Source organism: Vanacampus margaritifer, chromosome 1 (genome assembly GCF_051991255.1).
Source record: "Vanacampus margaritifer isolate UIUO_Vmar chromosome 1, RoL_Vmar_1.0, whole genome shotgun sequence".
Classification (NCBI taxonomy): Eukaryota; Metazoa; Chordata; class Actinopteri; order Syngnathiformes; family Syngnathidae; genus Vanacampus; species Vanacampus margaritifer.
In genome coordinates this window covers 21,736,987-21,751,627 of record NC_135432.1, presented here as the reverse complement: position 1 = coordinate 21,751,627, position 14,641 = coordinate 21,736,987, and the positions used below count along the sequence as shown (strand labels likewise).

Genomic DNA, 14,641 nt, shown 5'->3' with positions numbered 1-14,641 from the left:
TGCGTTAGCGGACACAGATACTCCCGCATACATATTGTGATCTAAACTGCGACACATGGACAACGTCATTACGCAAATAGATCTTTCTACAGTCTATTTATTATAAGACATTACGGTATATTCATGTCACTCACTCATTCACCACACTAATAAAATGGTTGATTTCCTCCTTGCTCCAAAAGTATTGTTCTCTGCTGCGTTGCCATGTTTCGTCATTTTTGTTTATCCCTACTGTGGCATTTTTGCCATAGAGACAGAAAATGATGTGAAAATGCAGCAGAGAAATCCATATATTTAAGTTAGGCTTGTTTAGTGGCAACATGATATGGCTGCCGCGCATACATGTATTTCAGACCAAAATTCCTTGCGAATGCGCAGAACACAAACCAAAGTTATGTTCAAAGGAGATACAACGATAATGCGTTTATATAACCAAATATTTGGGTTAGAAAAGGAGTAACCCGCGGTCTAATTCGGGTTTTTAAAAAAACAAATAAGAGCATATTTGGGTTTTTGTGCCTTTAAATAACGGCAATATTCTGATTTTGAAGAGGTTATCGACTGCATGTAAACATAGTCATTGTCATGTCACAAAGCACCTTTGTCAGTATCACTGTCCATTTGTATTTACCACAATTACTTTTTGTAGCATTTACTCTTCAAAACAGTGTGGAGTTCTATGCAGGAAAATAATGATTCCTTATTCCCAAATGATTAATAACATTCTCCAACTTTCTTATAAGGCTAATGTCCTTGTACAACATCATCTGCGACAAAAATCCTTTCTTCCATGAATTCATTTCCTTGACTACACTTCAAAATTACTGGAAATGTCCCGTTGGAGGGAGGGGTGGTGGACATCAGGATACGTGCTGCAATGAAGGAAATATATAGGAACAATAGAAGGAAGTGCACAGCCAGTGACAACACCCGAGACGGTAAAACAAACAGACCGAGCTTGTTGGCAACTTATGGTTTGATGGGAATCCATAACTATCACCTACTTACATTAGTAAGAGGCAAATTGATTGTTTTCCTGTCTATTTTTAAATGTACACTTGAAACAAATCACCTTTATCAACAGGTTCTTAGTCATAATCTAAGTATGTCATCTAAAGAAACAACCCAAATACAGCCCAATGAATAGCTGCTCAGCAACAACAACGCAGGACATTTCTTTAGCAGGTATAGAATGTCGGACCAAGCAATAATATTACACTGAAGGACAAATGGTTAGCGAATCCAATGCATGTGCATACTCTACTGTACTGTACATAATATTAAAAGAAAAGGTGAAGCCCTAGGCCATGCTTAACTAAAATACAGAGGGGATAAATGGGAGCCTCGAAATACTGCTGTACTTATTTGCCATTTTAACTACGAGAGCACTTCAGCAGGCGGTGTCATTGGTTATTCTGTAGCTGAGGTTAGTTCTTTGACTAAATTCTTTCAATCTCTTTCCTGGTTGGATGCCAATCACAGTGTTTATTTCTGATTGGCCATGGCAGACTCTGTTCCTGGTTCTGCTCTGCAGAGCTTCAGCAGAGCTACCACTGCTGTAGTGGATAGTGGGTTAGAGCGTGCAGGCAAACTCAGTGAAGCGTGACACACGGGAGAGAAAGGCGAAGTGATATCAAAAGGCTCGGGTGCAGCTCTCTTTGCAAGCTTGCTCATTGGACGAGGGCTGGCACTTAGTGGTTACCCATGGCCCAGATATTTGTTAATACTCACCCCCTCCATCCATCCCCCACTCCAGTCCAGTAACCCTCCTCCCCAGAACTGGCTCTTAGTGCCCCCACCCTCCCCCTCAAACAACCCCCTTCCGCTCAGCCTCATTGCTGAAAAACAACAGATCTAATCTGACCCTATTGCCAAGGTCCATAAGGGACATGCAAGACACTGCAGTAAGAATACGACAGGGTGTCCTTAAAGTATGGAAACATGGGAAATTGACATCATTGTGGAGTTATTGCAATTAAATCACGCGAGTCTTTCAAAACTCACCAAATTTGGGGACAACAATAATCATTTTATAATGTTTGAAACTTGATGTTTGAAAATGTTTGAAAACCTACTGTATGTGCCTATAGAATTTCACTTAAATTTATTGAAATACAATATTTTAGGTTATTACTCTTACCCCTTGGGAATGAAGTTTCCATTGCCACAGAAAGTCAAGCTATTTATCAGTCCTAATCTACCTGCTGCGGCTGTTGTTTGGGTGCGTTCTCGTTGCTGAGGTGGGATGGGTTGGATTCAGGGGCCTTTGCTGACACCCCCAATATTCCAAGCCTGTTTAAGGATGGGAGAGATGAGGTGGGGGCAAGTACACTCTTAATCCGTCCCATCTGTTGCGTAACGACTGCCACCCCCTAAAAGCACCACCACTACTGTCTGTCTGGGTCTGGTCCAGTTATGCTAATCCCGAAGTATTCACTGCCCTCAAATCGTAGTGCTGCAATTACTGACCACAATGCTTTTGCACCAGAACCTGGCTTCCACCCCCCTTTCGCAACCACCCTCCGTACCCTAACTTTCCCAAATATGTGATGAAAACACAGATGACAAGGGGAAAAGGGGGATAATCTCAGATGCTTTATGAACAAAGCACATGGTGATCATCAGTGGTCTATCCCAAATAGGGTTGAATAATCTATAGCTGATTGTAGTTTTTAAGTGTTTGGTGTAGACCGTCCGATTTAATCGGACTATATTAGCTATTTTAAAATAGACAAAAACCTGCATTTTTTCCCAAAGTATTAAAAACAGTACACCAAAATAAAATAAAAAAGGTTGCACCATGCATGTACACAAATTTGGAGTGACTCGTAGATTCGTAAAAGGCATTGATGTGCTGCTAATGTATTAGGCTGAATGTATGCAAAAACAGATTAGAACCATCAGAGCAAAGTTATTTTCTTTAAGTGACAAAAGGCATTCGAGAGCCCAAACATTAGAAACAGATGGTTGCCTAGTTACTAGGCTAGTAACTGTGAGCCATCTTTACAGCAAAAGAGATGCAGTCATTCATCATGTTGAGAATGTAGCATTAATATTTATTATTTGTAGGAATGCACCGAAATGAAAATGGGTGGCTGAAACCAAAAACAGAAAATGAAAAGTGCTTGGCCGAAAACCGAAACGGCGAGAAAAATTATGCAAATTTTTACTATCATTGCATTTATTATAATTAACTAAAATTATAATATTATAATAAATTATTTATTTAACACTGGCATTTTAACCAAGCACAATATAAATTGAAATGTGCAGACAAAAACTGCAGACATGTTGGCTAATGGTACATTATACACCAAACGAGGGTTGAGCATTTTCTGGCGGTGCGATTGCACCTTATAGTCAATGTAGTTCGCACAGGCGGGGACGGATGCGTGCAGCGGGACAAGGTGCGGCGCACTTAAAATAGGCACATTCACATATTCACCAACGTTTAAAAATAAATAAATGAATTTGCTTGCACCAGTTAATCGGCTTCGGAAACGAACTGCAAAGTCACACATAGCGTCCTGTACAGGTCCGTCGTCACCCGGAGATAGTGGTAAGTGTTTCCGTGTTTACAACTGTTGATAGCAATAGTGCTAACATTAGCTAAAGTATTTAGCACGGCCATAAGGATGCCGGTGAAAAAGTGGAAGCGTTTAATAGGCTCTTATAAAAAAAAAAAAAAGGGGAAGGCGCTGTGGGAGAAAGAGTGGCTCACCTGTACTGCAGTACACGGCAGTTCTGTCTTTTTTTGACCCACTTAAATATTGTACACCAAGCGGCGCCCCTCTCCTCCGGTGTGCGCAATGACCCCGGGAGCTGCTGCGACCGACGCAAACTCACACAGTAAAAAGCCAGCGAGAAGAAAAGGGGAACACTCACCCCAGCGTTCGCTGTTTAATTCAAACAGACGCTTGCTTGCAGCGTATTTTTTTGCTTGCGTCACCACAACCTATTTTGGCCATATTCTTTCGGTGCATCACTAATTATTTGTATTTTTTATTTACCCAAGATATTGTATTCATTGTTCTACATTTCAATGCCAATGTTCAATATTCTTGAGAATTAAAATGTTATTTGATCTCAAAAAGGAGACTCGATTTAAGATGGTCTATCACAATATCAGTAGCATAAAAAACATCAATGATATTGTTGATCATGATAGTTTCTGGGAAAATATATATCATGACAGGCCTAGGTGAGGTCATCAGATATAGAGTGGAAATAGCTTCGGATGACAAGATGATAAGAAGAGCAATCAACAGATTCTTGAATGAGGTGCATTGCAGAGTTGGTCACTTTTTTACTCGCGACTGCCCAAGATTGTGCTTGGTGCTGATGCACCAAATTAAAAAAAAGTCTAGTGGACAGTGTGAAAAGATAGTTTGAAGGACCGGCATATAAACTGATAGTATCGGTGACTACTCAACAGTTCAGTGTTTGTACTGTGATATCTGTCTGAAAAACACATCCTTAACATCCCTAATTGACACAGAAAATGTTGATAGACACGAGCTTGTGTCGACTTTTTTAAACTTCTGCGAAACTGAAACATGCCCCATTAAACTCCTAGAGCGGTTGTTTCCAATCCAGACAAAACATGTAGTGCTACCACACTTACAATAAAAATAATATTTTCTTAGTATTTTAAGTAAGATCATTTGGGGGAGAAAATGTAACCGTGGATCAAGAACTAATTTCTTCAGCAAGCCTCCTCCTATTGCGTGTCATGCGACTGCTTTTTCCGGTGACAGTCATCTGAGTGAGCAAAATTGTGGCCACCACTAATGCTTGTTCAACTAGGCAAAGCGGAGCAGAGGCAAGGACGGAACATGACTAGTATTACTAATGACCCTGAAATTGCAGACCCTCCAAGCTCACTGAGGTCAACAGTATTGGAGCTTTTCGGCTACACAGTTGAGAACAGAGATGGAAATCACATAGTTGCTTTATTTAACAATTTTAGGTGAATTACTTTATAACAAAATATATATATGCAAAATCTACCAGCTTAATAGTGTCCGAATGTACTACACTCACCCCTCTCAAAACCTAGGTAATAAGATATACCAACCCATCATTGATTTTTGTTCCATCTAGTAAAGTACAGGGCTGTATTAAAATCTATATTGCAATCTCCTACTCGCCATCGATTTCAGACCATAGCTTGGGAAAAGTTCCTTAGCCGAGGTCAACAGACTTGGCACTGGTAGGGCATTCTGTGTATAACTATAAACACTACTTCAGCACTCAATGTCCTTGTGTAGCATGGCTGTTCAAAAGTGTTGAATAATTCATCAAAAACAAATATCGATATTGAAATGTAGTAAAATACACACAATGTTCCCTCGTTTATCGCAGGGGTTGCATTCCAAAAACTACCCGCAATAAGTGAAATCCGCGAAGTAGAGTTTGACTTGTTTTTTTTGGGGGGGTTATGGATTTACACAGTTATTAGGCAATTATGACTTATTACTTTAGCTTCATAAATTTAGCTTTAAAAATGCAATATGACGGATAAATACCGGCTGCATTCGTACTCGCAATGCACTCCCTACCCTCGAGTTAAAGGAAAGTAAACGGCTGAGTTCTGATATGATTGCTCAAGTTTTTCTTTTGACAGATGGATCGGCTTACTACGGGTGGGTGATATGGCCTAAAAAGTACATCTCAATATTTCAAAGAAATTTGTGGTGATGATATTTTTGACAATATTGGTGATAATTTCTGAACAATATATTTGTGATTGGTACTTCGGAATTTTCGGCACTTTTATTGCAGCTCAATATTTAAGCCACCTTATTCCACAATTGAAATATAAACAAGGTGCAAATATAGCAATCATAATGGAATGAAATGGAAATAAAAACAGGCCAGGTAGTGTTTACCCTGCAAGGTCTAATTGTAACATAACTGCTTAAAGCGCATAAAGCACATTTACTTAGCAAATACAAAGAAAACACAAAGCTTCAGAAGTCAGTGGCAAATTGCATGAGTCAGCAAAGTCCATTATTTTTTCCTGTGTGGTTGATCTTCGTGTTGTCGAGGGAAAACAAATTCACCGAAGCACCCTGTTTGTGACGTCATGCTTTGCACATCGCAGGCAAGTGTATTGTTGAAAAATGTTTTCCCCCTGCGATTGTTTAGGCAGTGGTTATTTTACCGTAAACGGCAACCCTCCTACGAGCGTTATTTTGCCATGAATGTCTCTGATTGGTCAATGATCAGAGGCGCGAGAAAATGCCGTAATTGTTTCTAGACATTACTAGCCGGTATGAATAACACAAATGTGCATGTTTACGCAGCTGCGCGAAAGCAACGTGCACGCCGTCTCGCTGAGAGCACGTTAGCCAGTTAGCAAATTCGACATGTTGAATCGGCGTCGGGGGCATTTGATCACTGTGATTGGCTGTTATCTAGCAAATCAGGGTACGGGGCAAGAAGAGCAAGTGACAAAGCGGATAAACAGTACTCAACTTTATGGTTTTTCAGGACAGCACACGTGAATATTAAAGTCCACCATAAAGATTATATGATCATATTTCAGCAAAAAGATTTGCAAAGTCTTTAAAAAAAAACCTTATTGTATTTTGGAGGTCGGTAAATGACACAGCACAGCACAATGACAGTTTGGCCGATTTCAAAGAAGGTGGCTTCATAGCTGTGATCGATGTGGTATATAGAAATCGTTTACATTTAAATTTGTTTTTTGTTTTTTAAAAAGTCACCCTTCCTCCACCTCGGCCCGACGTCCTCGGAGCGTCCAAGTAAGCACAGCCAGGCGGTAGTAATTCAATCATAGCAGTGAACTCACCAGCGACAGTCCAGGTCTCCGCCAGGCAGAGGAAATCCAAGTTGTTGGAAAGGAAAAACTCCCTCAAAATAAATGTTTTGTTTGTCAATGACCGCGCATTTAACAGCGCGATCCTTGTGGGAGCAGCAGGGGTGCATGGCCCTTTCGAGGAAGCTCCTTCAGAAGCTGGAGGTTGGCACCGCATCCAAAACGCATAGGGCACCAAGGCCGAAGCTTTTCGGGCGAACCAACAATCGGTAGCAGCCAGGAGTCGACAGGCTCCAGGATAGGCCACAACTGAGTACATCCATGCGTTCGGGAACGAGAAGGGGACGAAGCATGTTCCAGCGCTGTTTTCGCTTCACTCGGTGGCCGCCGCCGCCGTCAACACCAGTATGAGATTACGTTTCTATTTCGTCCCTCCCGACTGCCAGGTGGCGGTGCTGATACAGCACGGGGGGTCCCGCCCCCGTAAAGATGTTGCCGGTTGCTTTTAGGAATAATGACTACCGACACCTCCTATTCCTAGTGCACAGTACGAAACATCGGCTAAACGACACGCTAGCGTACATGTTTACAGCCATTCTTCAGCTTTAGTGGTCCCACAACTTCCACTTGTTTATTCCTGAGAAAAAGCATTGCTTTTCTACTATTTTGTCAATTTGTGTTCAGACACACACTCTTAACAGAAGAGAAGGATTTAAAGGCTTATGAATCCATCGGGATTCTACCTTTTGGCAACAATGCAGCGTGGGATTCTATTTAAGGTAAGCCTGTTGAAGATCTAGTTAATAGCCCTCCTCAGCTCTGCCGTGGTGCTGTGAATGGTCTGAGTGAAGGAGCGCGCGCGGAAACTATTTCCAAACAAATGCACGCATAGGGAACGTGGAGTTTTCGGGTGATGATATCTTATGTTTATGATTTTGATGCTTTTTGTGAAACAATCACCAATTTTAAATTTTAAATGTATGAATTGAATTACACCACTGTATGCACAAATATCCAAACTATCCAAACACAGCAATAAAATACAAATTTCTGCTTTGGTCCAGATATACGACAATAGTTGTAAAATAACATAAATTTAAAAAATTAATGTCTGTATACTTATTCTAGAGTTATGCAGAAGACTGCAATGGCAGAACCAAATTCTTGAACATTAATTTGACACTTGACACTTAAGCCTGGTTTACACGGCAAGATTTTAAAATTGTCAGCCGACTTCCAAACTCTGAGAGACACCACACGTGAAGAGAAAAAAATAACATCTTTGAACGTACCGTGTGTGGTGTGTAGCCACACTGCACGATCAACACACCACACACACGAGCCGAGTTCATTCATGAATGTGACGGGAAGTCTCGCAAAACCTCGCAAAAAAAAGATTAAAAGTGACTTCAGAGTCAACAAACATGCAGGACCAGTCGCGACACTTCCTGGTTTTCAGCCGAAAAGACGTTGTTTAAAGGAGTGTAAATGGGCTCTGGGCGGCGAGGCATCGCTTGCCCTCGGTGCTGGCAGCGTGGGTTCGCGTCCCACCCAGAGACCACGTTTATTTGTGTAGTTTGTGTGTGCGTGTATAAAAAATACAATTAAATAAAAAAAGGAGTGTAATAGCGCAAGCATGGACTTTCTGCTGCGTCATGACTGTTTTGATTTTGGATTCCCCACCGGCTTCCTCGTCGGTTCGCTTTCCGATTGGCTGCACGTTACTGTCAACCGGTTGCGGGGTGGTTTGTCCTCGGGCCACACAGCACACGGAACGAAGTCGGGCCAAAACAATCCAACAAATCGGGCCAATTCTCCTGCTGTGTGAACCAGGCTTTAAGTGAGTCAAAGTCATTCTCAATCTGTGTAATTCTAGCAGCCACACCGCAAAAATTACAAATGACAATCCGACCAGTGTGTCCACCATTCAGTATGTGGAGAAAAATTGTGAACTAGGTTATGCTGTGTTTCTTGCTGAGATTTGAAGCATGAGAGGAAAAATGTATTTCATGATTTGCGTGCAATGTTGACTTGCTAAATTAGCACATCAATACATCCAATGACCATAAAATGCCACCGTTTTCATTTGTTTGTACAGTATTCTAATTATTTTACTCTTATTGGAGCTGTAAAATTCTGGGTGACGTCCCCAGAGAAGTTAATTTACCGCTATATTTTTTGTGGTTGTAGTGTGCAGTGTTGAGCCCTTCTTGTGTTTTACCTCATTTGAATATACCAAGGGTAGAAATGTTAGAAACGGGGCGATGTATGAGAGACTTCTGAAACGCTGCAAATTACAACCACAGTAACAAAAAGTGTTCATTAAACAAAATAATGTTCAGTTTGAATGTCGCAAGATGTGTTGATTGAAGAATTTTGTAATTAAACAATACTGTACACTTGTATGGTTGGATTATGCAGTCAGTCAAAGTTGTAGACAGTGGAGTTGCAAGAAAGAAAATCTGTTTTGTTGACACTTCAGCCTAATGATTGTTGCTGGAAAATTTTAATAATGGATAGGTCAACGGCCAATTACCATTTAGTAGTAGCAATTCTCTGCTGAAGCATAACCCAAAGATAAAATTAGACTAAACTCACTAAATAAAATATATATTTGGTAGATTCAGGACGAATTCTCAATTTTCTGCTTTATCTGGACCAGACAATTCAATTAAGTGTGAACACAGCCTATTACATCTTATGTACGTCTCCAACCGTCATCCATGCTGGTACCGATAGGCTATTCTTCAAAGACAGTTGTTGAAACTCTGCCTTAGGTCCTTCTTGTGATACTGTATCTGTAATCTTGTTTCTATTACATAATTTACCCCCTAGGCGTTATTGTGACCATTTTTTGGCTTTTTGTTGGTTCTGACCAAGCCATTTCAAAATAAAATACTGCCCACGGGTTAAGTATAATCTTACAGTATGAGATGCAGAGGAGAGACGAAGCAGTGTTTTTATTACCCGGCTTGTCAAGTACACACGACCTGATCGGTAGCAGGACATTCATATGTGGATGAATGAATGCATTTATTATATATAATCACCAACACTTTTCCTTTTTGCATGGTTTGGTTAAATATGGTTTATGTTCATAATGAAAACTCTGATGCTAGAATGCATCAAAACAAACCACTGGCTTCAACTCTCTTCTCTCATTGGTCAGTGTGGGCGGGGGCCGCCAGCTGCCCATATACCTGCATTCCTTAAACCACTGCCCTACATAGAAAACATTTGAGTGATTTAAAAAATCCAGGACAGTATTGTCCTTCTGAATGTGTGATAGCTCCTTCTCTTCAAAGCATGCCTTTTTTTGACAACAATTGTTCTTCACTTTGCCTTTATTACATGACGTATGTAAACCATCTGACTTCTTTTACAGCACTCTCTCCTCTTTGTTCGTCTCACAGCAGTTTGAATCCGTTGGGCCTTCTCTGCCGGGATGCCCCGACAAGCCGTATTTAATGCTACTGTCTAGCTATTTGGGTGAAAATCGTAACATTTGAGTACATCCGTGCTTTAAATACATACATGTGATGTGAGACCCCCAAAAAAATCGCGATAATTTTAATACCAGAAGACAGCAGTAAAAGTGCCATCCCTATTTTTCTCTTGTGGCGTTGAAAAGCCAAGAATGCGACACAAACTGATTGATATTTTGATCATTAGGCTTGTATAATTGTGATCCATTCAAATTCACTGGAGCGTTTCATTTGAGATATGCTATACTATCGTAAGGAAATTAATACCCATTCAAAATGAGTTAAGACAGCCCACACAGATTTGTATCAGTAGCCGTTTATATTAGGACATTTTTTTTTTATGTAAGCCTTAGCTGAGGGAGGAAAACCCGTGATTGCACTCCAGTAGTTATTGTTCAGAGGGATCTTTCCAACATTGTTGAAGGCAGCAAACTCGGTGTATGACCTTTGTGCCATATCGCATATGATATGCGGCCCACGTTAATTTGATTGTTTTTCATCTGGTGCACATGCCCAAGAGCAGCCTGTCACATTAGCAATAATGCGTGACGATGATGATGAGCAACTGTTAATATGGAAACTGGGTTTATATTATCAGCTTTTTACTCAAACTCTCTTTACATACCTCACTCATGTCCTTAATATTATTATTTTTTGCTTGAAGGGAAAGCTAAGCCAAAACAAACTGTGTGATAGAACCCAAATATTGAATCCCAAAACAACCATTTTTGGATGCGGGCACACATCATGATAGAAATACCAGCGCTCATATAAATGAGTCAAAGCAGGAAATACTGAGTATGTATGAGGTTGGTAACTGCAAACATATTCACAAAATGTATGCCTGTGATATCAAACATCAAATACATGTAGTTGCATTTGATATACTATGTAGTATGTACATTACTACATTGATTTACCATCATGGTGGGAGGCTGGTGCGTCAACATTGCACCTTAGCCTGTTAGTTGCGGATACGATCTTCACTTTTATTTTTCATACCAATTACAATCAACTACACTTTGTTGCACTGTATATTTTGGTTGCAAATCACACAGAGAAGCAAATCATCCACCTGCAAGTACACAAGGAGGGATACCCTTAGTTAGTTTTAGGGATGCACCCATACCGAAACCAGTATTCTTGTAAATATTCTCAAATAGTGTAGGCTTTGATACTTAGGGCTGGGTTTAAAATATAGATGTATCGGTAACAAATCGATATTCCTTTTCATAGCCCAATATCGATTCATAAAACCATGTATTGATACTTTTAATAAGGCTTTCCCTCCTGAGGCGAGCACATACTCCGTTCAAAACCTCATTGTTTGAGCGTTGTTCAAATTTGCCCTTCTGTTATTCGGAGTACCCCAAAAGGAATTCAGTGCTTACAAAGAAAGGAAACAACTCAAGCATGAGCATTGATGATTGCTGTATAACATGAAAAAATGGGCTGCGTTTTAATGCAATCGCATCACGGCCTTTACACACTGTTTAGACAGAGGCAGGTTCTACTGATACTACATCACCAGCCTGACAAATACCTTCTGGTTAGGAGCCATGACAATCTATGAATCGATACTGTAAGGAAAAGGATGACAAGACTTCCAGCTCCGCCAAACAGATGATGAACTCAATGTCTGGTGATGGAGGCATCTGCCATCACAATTTTGCCAGGCCTGCTGCCCACTCTGCATGCACAGTGTGATGAGTCGTGATTCTTTTACAGTCCGGAACAGTTCATAATTATGTGTTCATATTTTGTTTGTGTTTAGTATTTTACTGTGTAATGTGGTCATAACATCTCTTGTTGACAGCTAATGGCTCAAACTGTGATCTGTGTCACCTTTAAATGGACATTTTGCTGATGCAAACATACTTTTCCCGCATTTAACTAATTTGCAGCTGTTTGTGTGTTGTGTGGATATGACAACAGTGTTGTAGGGAACTTCGTGCATGTGTGTCAATTTTGCTGTATGTATTTTGCCCCCCCCCACACACACACACACCTTATATGTCGTGTAATTAATGCTGGTTTGCTGTGCCGTGTGCTACGTTCGGTCAAACTTTGGAAATGAAAGTGAATTAGTTTGTTTCTTTCTGTGCATTATTATTATAAATGCGTATTCTCAGTTTTAATGAATACTTTTTTGTAATTTGGGATTTATTCTGGTAGTGTTGTCAAGATGTCATACTCAGTCTGAAAAAAGTGTTACCGGTGCATCCCTAATAGAGAACACACAAGTTACACAACATTTTTGTACATTTGTTTTTCCACAGATATTTTAAATACTACATGTGATATTCTCTTAATGTGTCTTATTCTTACACAGTAAATATTTCCTGGGTATTTACACATAATTAAACACTGCCTAAAATTTTAAATGGTGCTGATAGCCATATACCGGTCGTGAGAATATTAACTACAGTGGTGCAGATTTTTTTCTATTCTCTGTATTATACCAAATGCAGGAATCACTGTGTAAAATTAAGAATGTCTTGGTTTATAGATTTACAGTATGAATCCATTAATTCCAGTACACCACCAAAATCCAAGGCATGGAATCACTCTGTCATTTAAAAAAATATATATCTTCCCCACACATTCCCTGCATACATTGTTCCTCCATCCCAGCGCAGCCCAAGCGAGTATCTTATCATGCTCAAGGTCTCACAGAAGCCTGGCCTCAACCCAGAGTCTGGAAAAAGGGGGGTTGGGGCACAACTTGGCAGACAAGGCCTGCAGTATGTTTGGCAGTGTTTTTCCAGGCCTTTGTACACAGAACGATTAAAAAAAGAGCTAGCGTGGGTATTTGCTTGAGTGCTCAAGATGAATTATCTGTGAAGGCTACTGGACAACAATGAGATGAGCTCCATAGAACACTACAGAAATCACAGAGATGGGGGCAGGCAGAAAGATGATATTTTGAGAGGATTTGAGGAAAAGGAGCACAGTGGAGACTTAAAACCGGAACAACGCTAAGTGATATCGAGTGACGTGTTTGGTGTACAGTACAGTAAATACATTAAATATTTACAAGACAATAATCTACACACATTTTAGCTACTTACCAGCCACCGGAGTGAGGAGAAGAGCCAGGCAAAAGCCGAATTTCGCTAGACACTGCATCGTTGTAGTTCGGCCCACAGGCATGATCCTACACATCGAATTGGTCTTTAACTTGGAGCTTATCCACACACTTGATGTACTTTCTGGTCCTCTTCTTGTTGCAGTTACCACATAAATGTGTCTCCCTTCTGCCGTGGGGTCAGCTCGATTCGCCGAAATGCTGTTCCTGGCATATAGCTATGCATTTGATGCTCGCTGTGCAATAAGCAACTCAAATTAACGCCGTCCCGTGATTGATTCCTGCATAAAAGCTATGCGGTTGAGTTGTTTGGCGTAAATAAAACGGAATTGCGAAAACAAGCCATCTCTACAAGCTGGCATGATAGCCACTGGACGCCAGTCTCCTGCTGTAAAAACTTGGCTAAAGACGAAAAATGTCGCTTAAAACGACACGTGTGCCATTTAACTATCCATACACCATTCTCGGGTGTACACCTAATTATTTCGCCCACCGTCTCCTCTGCAAACAGGACGTTCCCATGTAATTACACGTTAGCCAATTAGCTTGGCTATAGATGGCTAAATGCTATCGAAGCTCGCCGACGTTAGCCAACAGCTAGCGAGTCCGTCCTCTTCTTCTGCGTCCTAGCTCATTTATCGGTCTTAAAAGAGAGGAATGCTTCCAAGCCCAGCCACTTTTCTACCTTTCCACACACGAAAAAATAGCACTCGAGAGCTTGCAAGCGGCGACGCAGGGGAACGTATATCTCTGGAGCCGATCTTCCCCGGGGCGGTCGACTGCGCTTGTTCTAGACGCTTTGGAGCTCCGTAGGCAGACAGACAGACAGGCTGGGCGGATGGGAACGCCTCATTTATTTGCAGGCTTGTTTGGACCGCTCGTCTCCAGTATCTTGTTGCTGTGGGTTGGCGTCGGGAGGGCGGGGGAGGAGGAGTACAGTATGGTCGAACTGAGCCAATTCCGGGTGCCGCAGCGCCACTGTGCCGCAGACAGTGCGCACAACACCCTGGAAGCGAGGGTTACAGGCCCCACAGCTTGCTAGTAGCTACACTAAATTGTCAAACTGACTCAAAAGTATTCCCACCGACACGTCATGTTTGAGCATGGAGGGACTAGTATCCCCGCGCTGTTCCCACAAAGTTGGAAGCATGGAATTGACCAAAATCTCTTGGTATGCTGGAGCATTCACAGTTCCTTTCACTGGAACAAATGGGACTATATTTTTGAACATACAACACATTTGGGAAGAAAACGAGCAAAGAGTCCTTGAGAACTAAGTCTTCG

General features: G+C 41.1%; 1 protein-coding gene across 2 annotated transcripts in view; it reads right to left on the bottom strand.

The window, feature by feature from the left end:
* The window catches only part of LOC144062141 (bone morphogenetic protein receptor type-2-like), a 32,336-nt gene extending 18,075 nt beyond the window's left edge, over nucleotides 1-14,261 (bottom strand). For both annotated transcript variants that reach the window (XM_077583159.1, XM_077583169.1), the window contains exon 1: nucleotides 13,341-14,261. In XM_077583159.1, coding sequence (XP_077439285.1) covers nucleotides 13,341-13,434 — 94 coding nt within the window. In that variant the 5' untranslated portion in view covers nucleotides 13,435-14,261. The remainder of the gene's footprint in view (nucleotides 1-13,340) is intronic.
* Nucleotides 14,262-14,641: the final 380 nt, after the last annotated feature.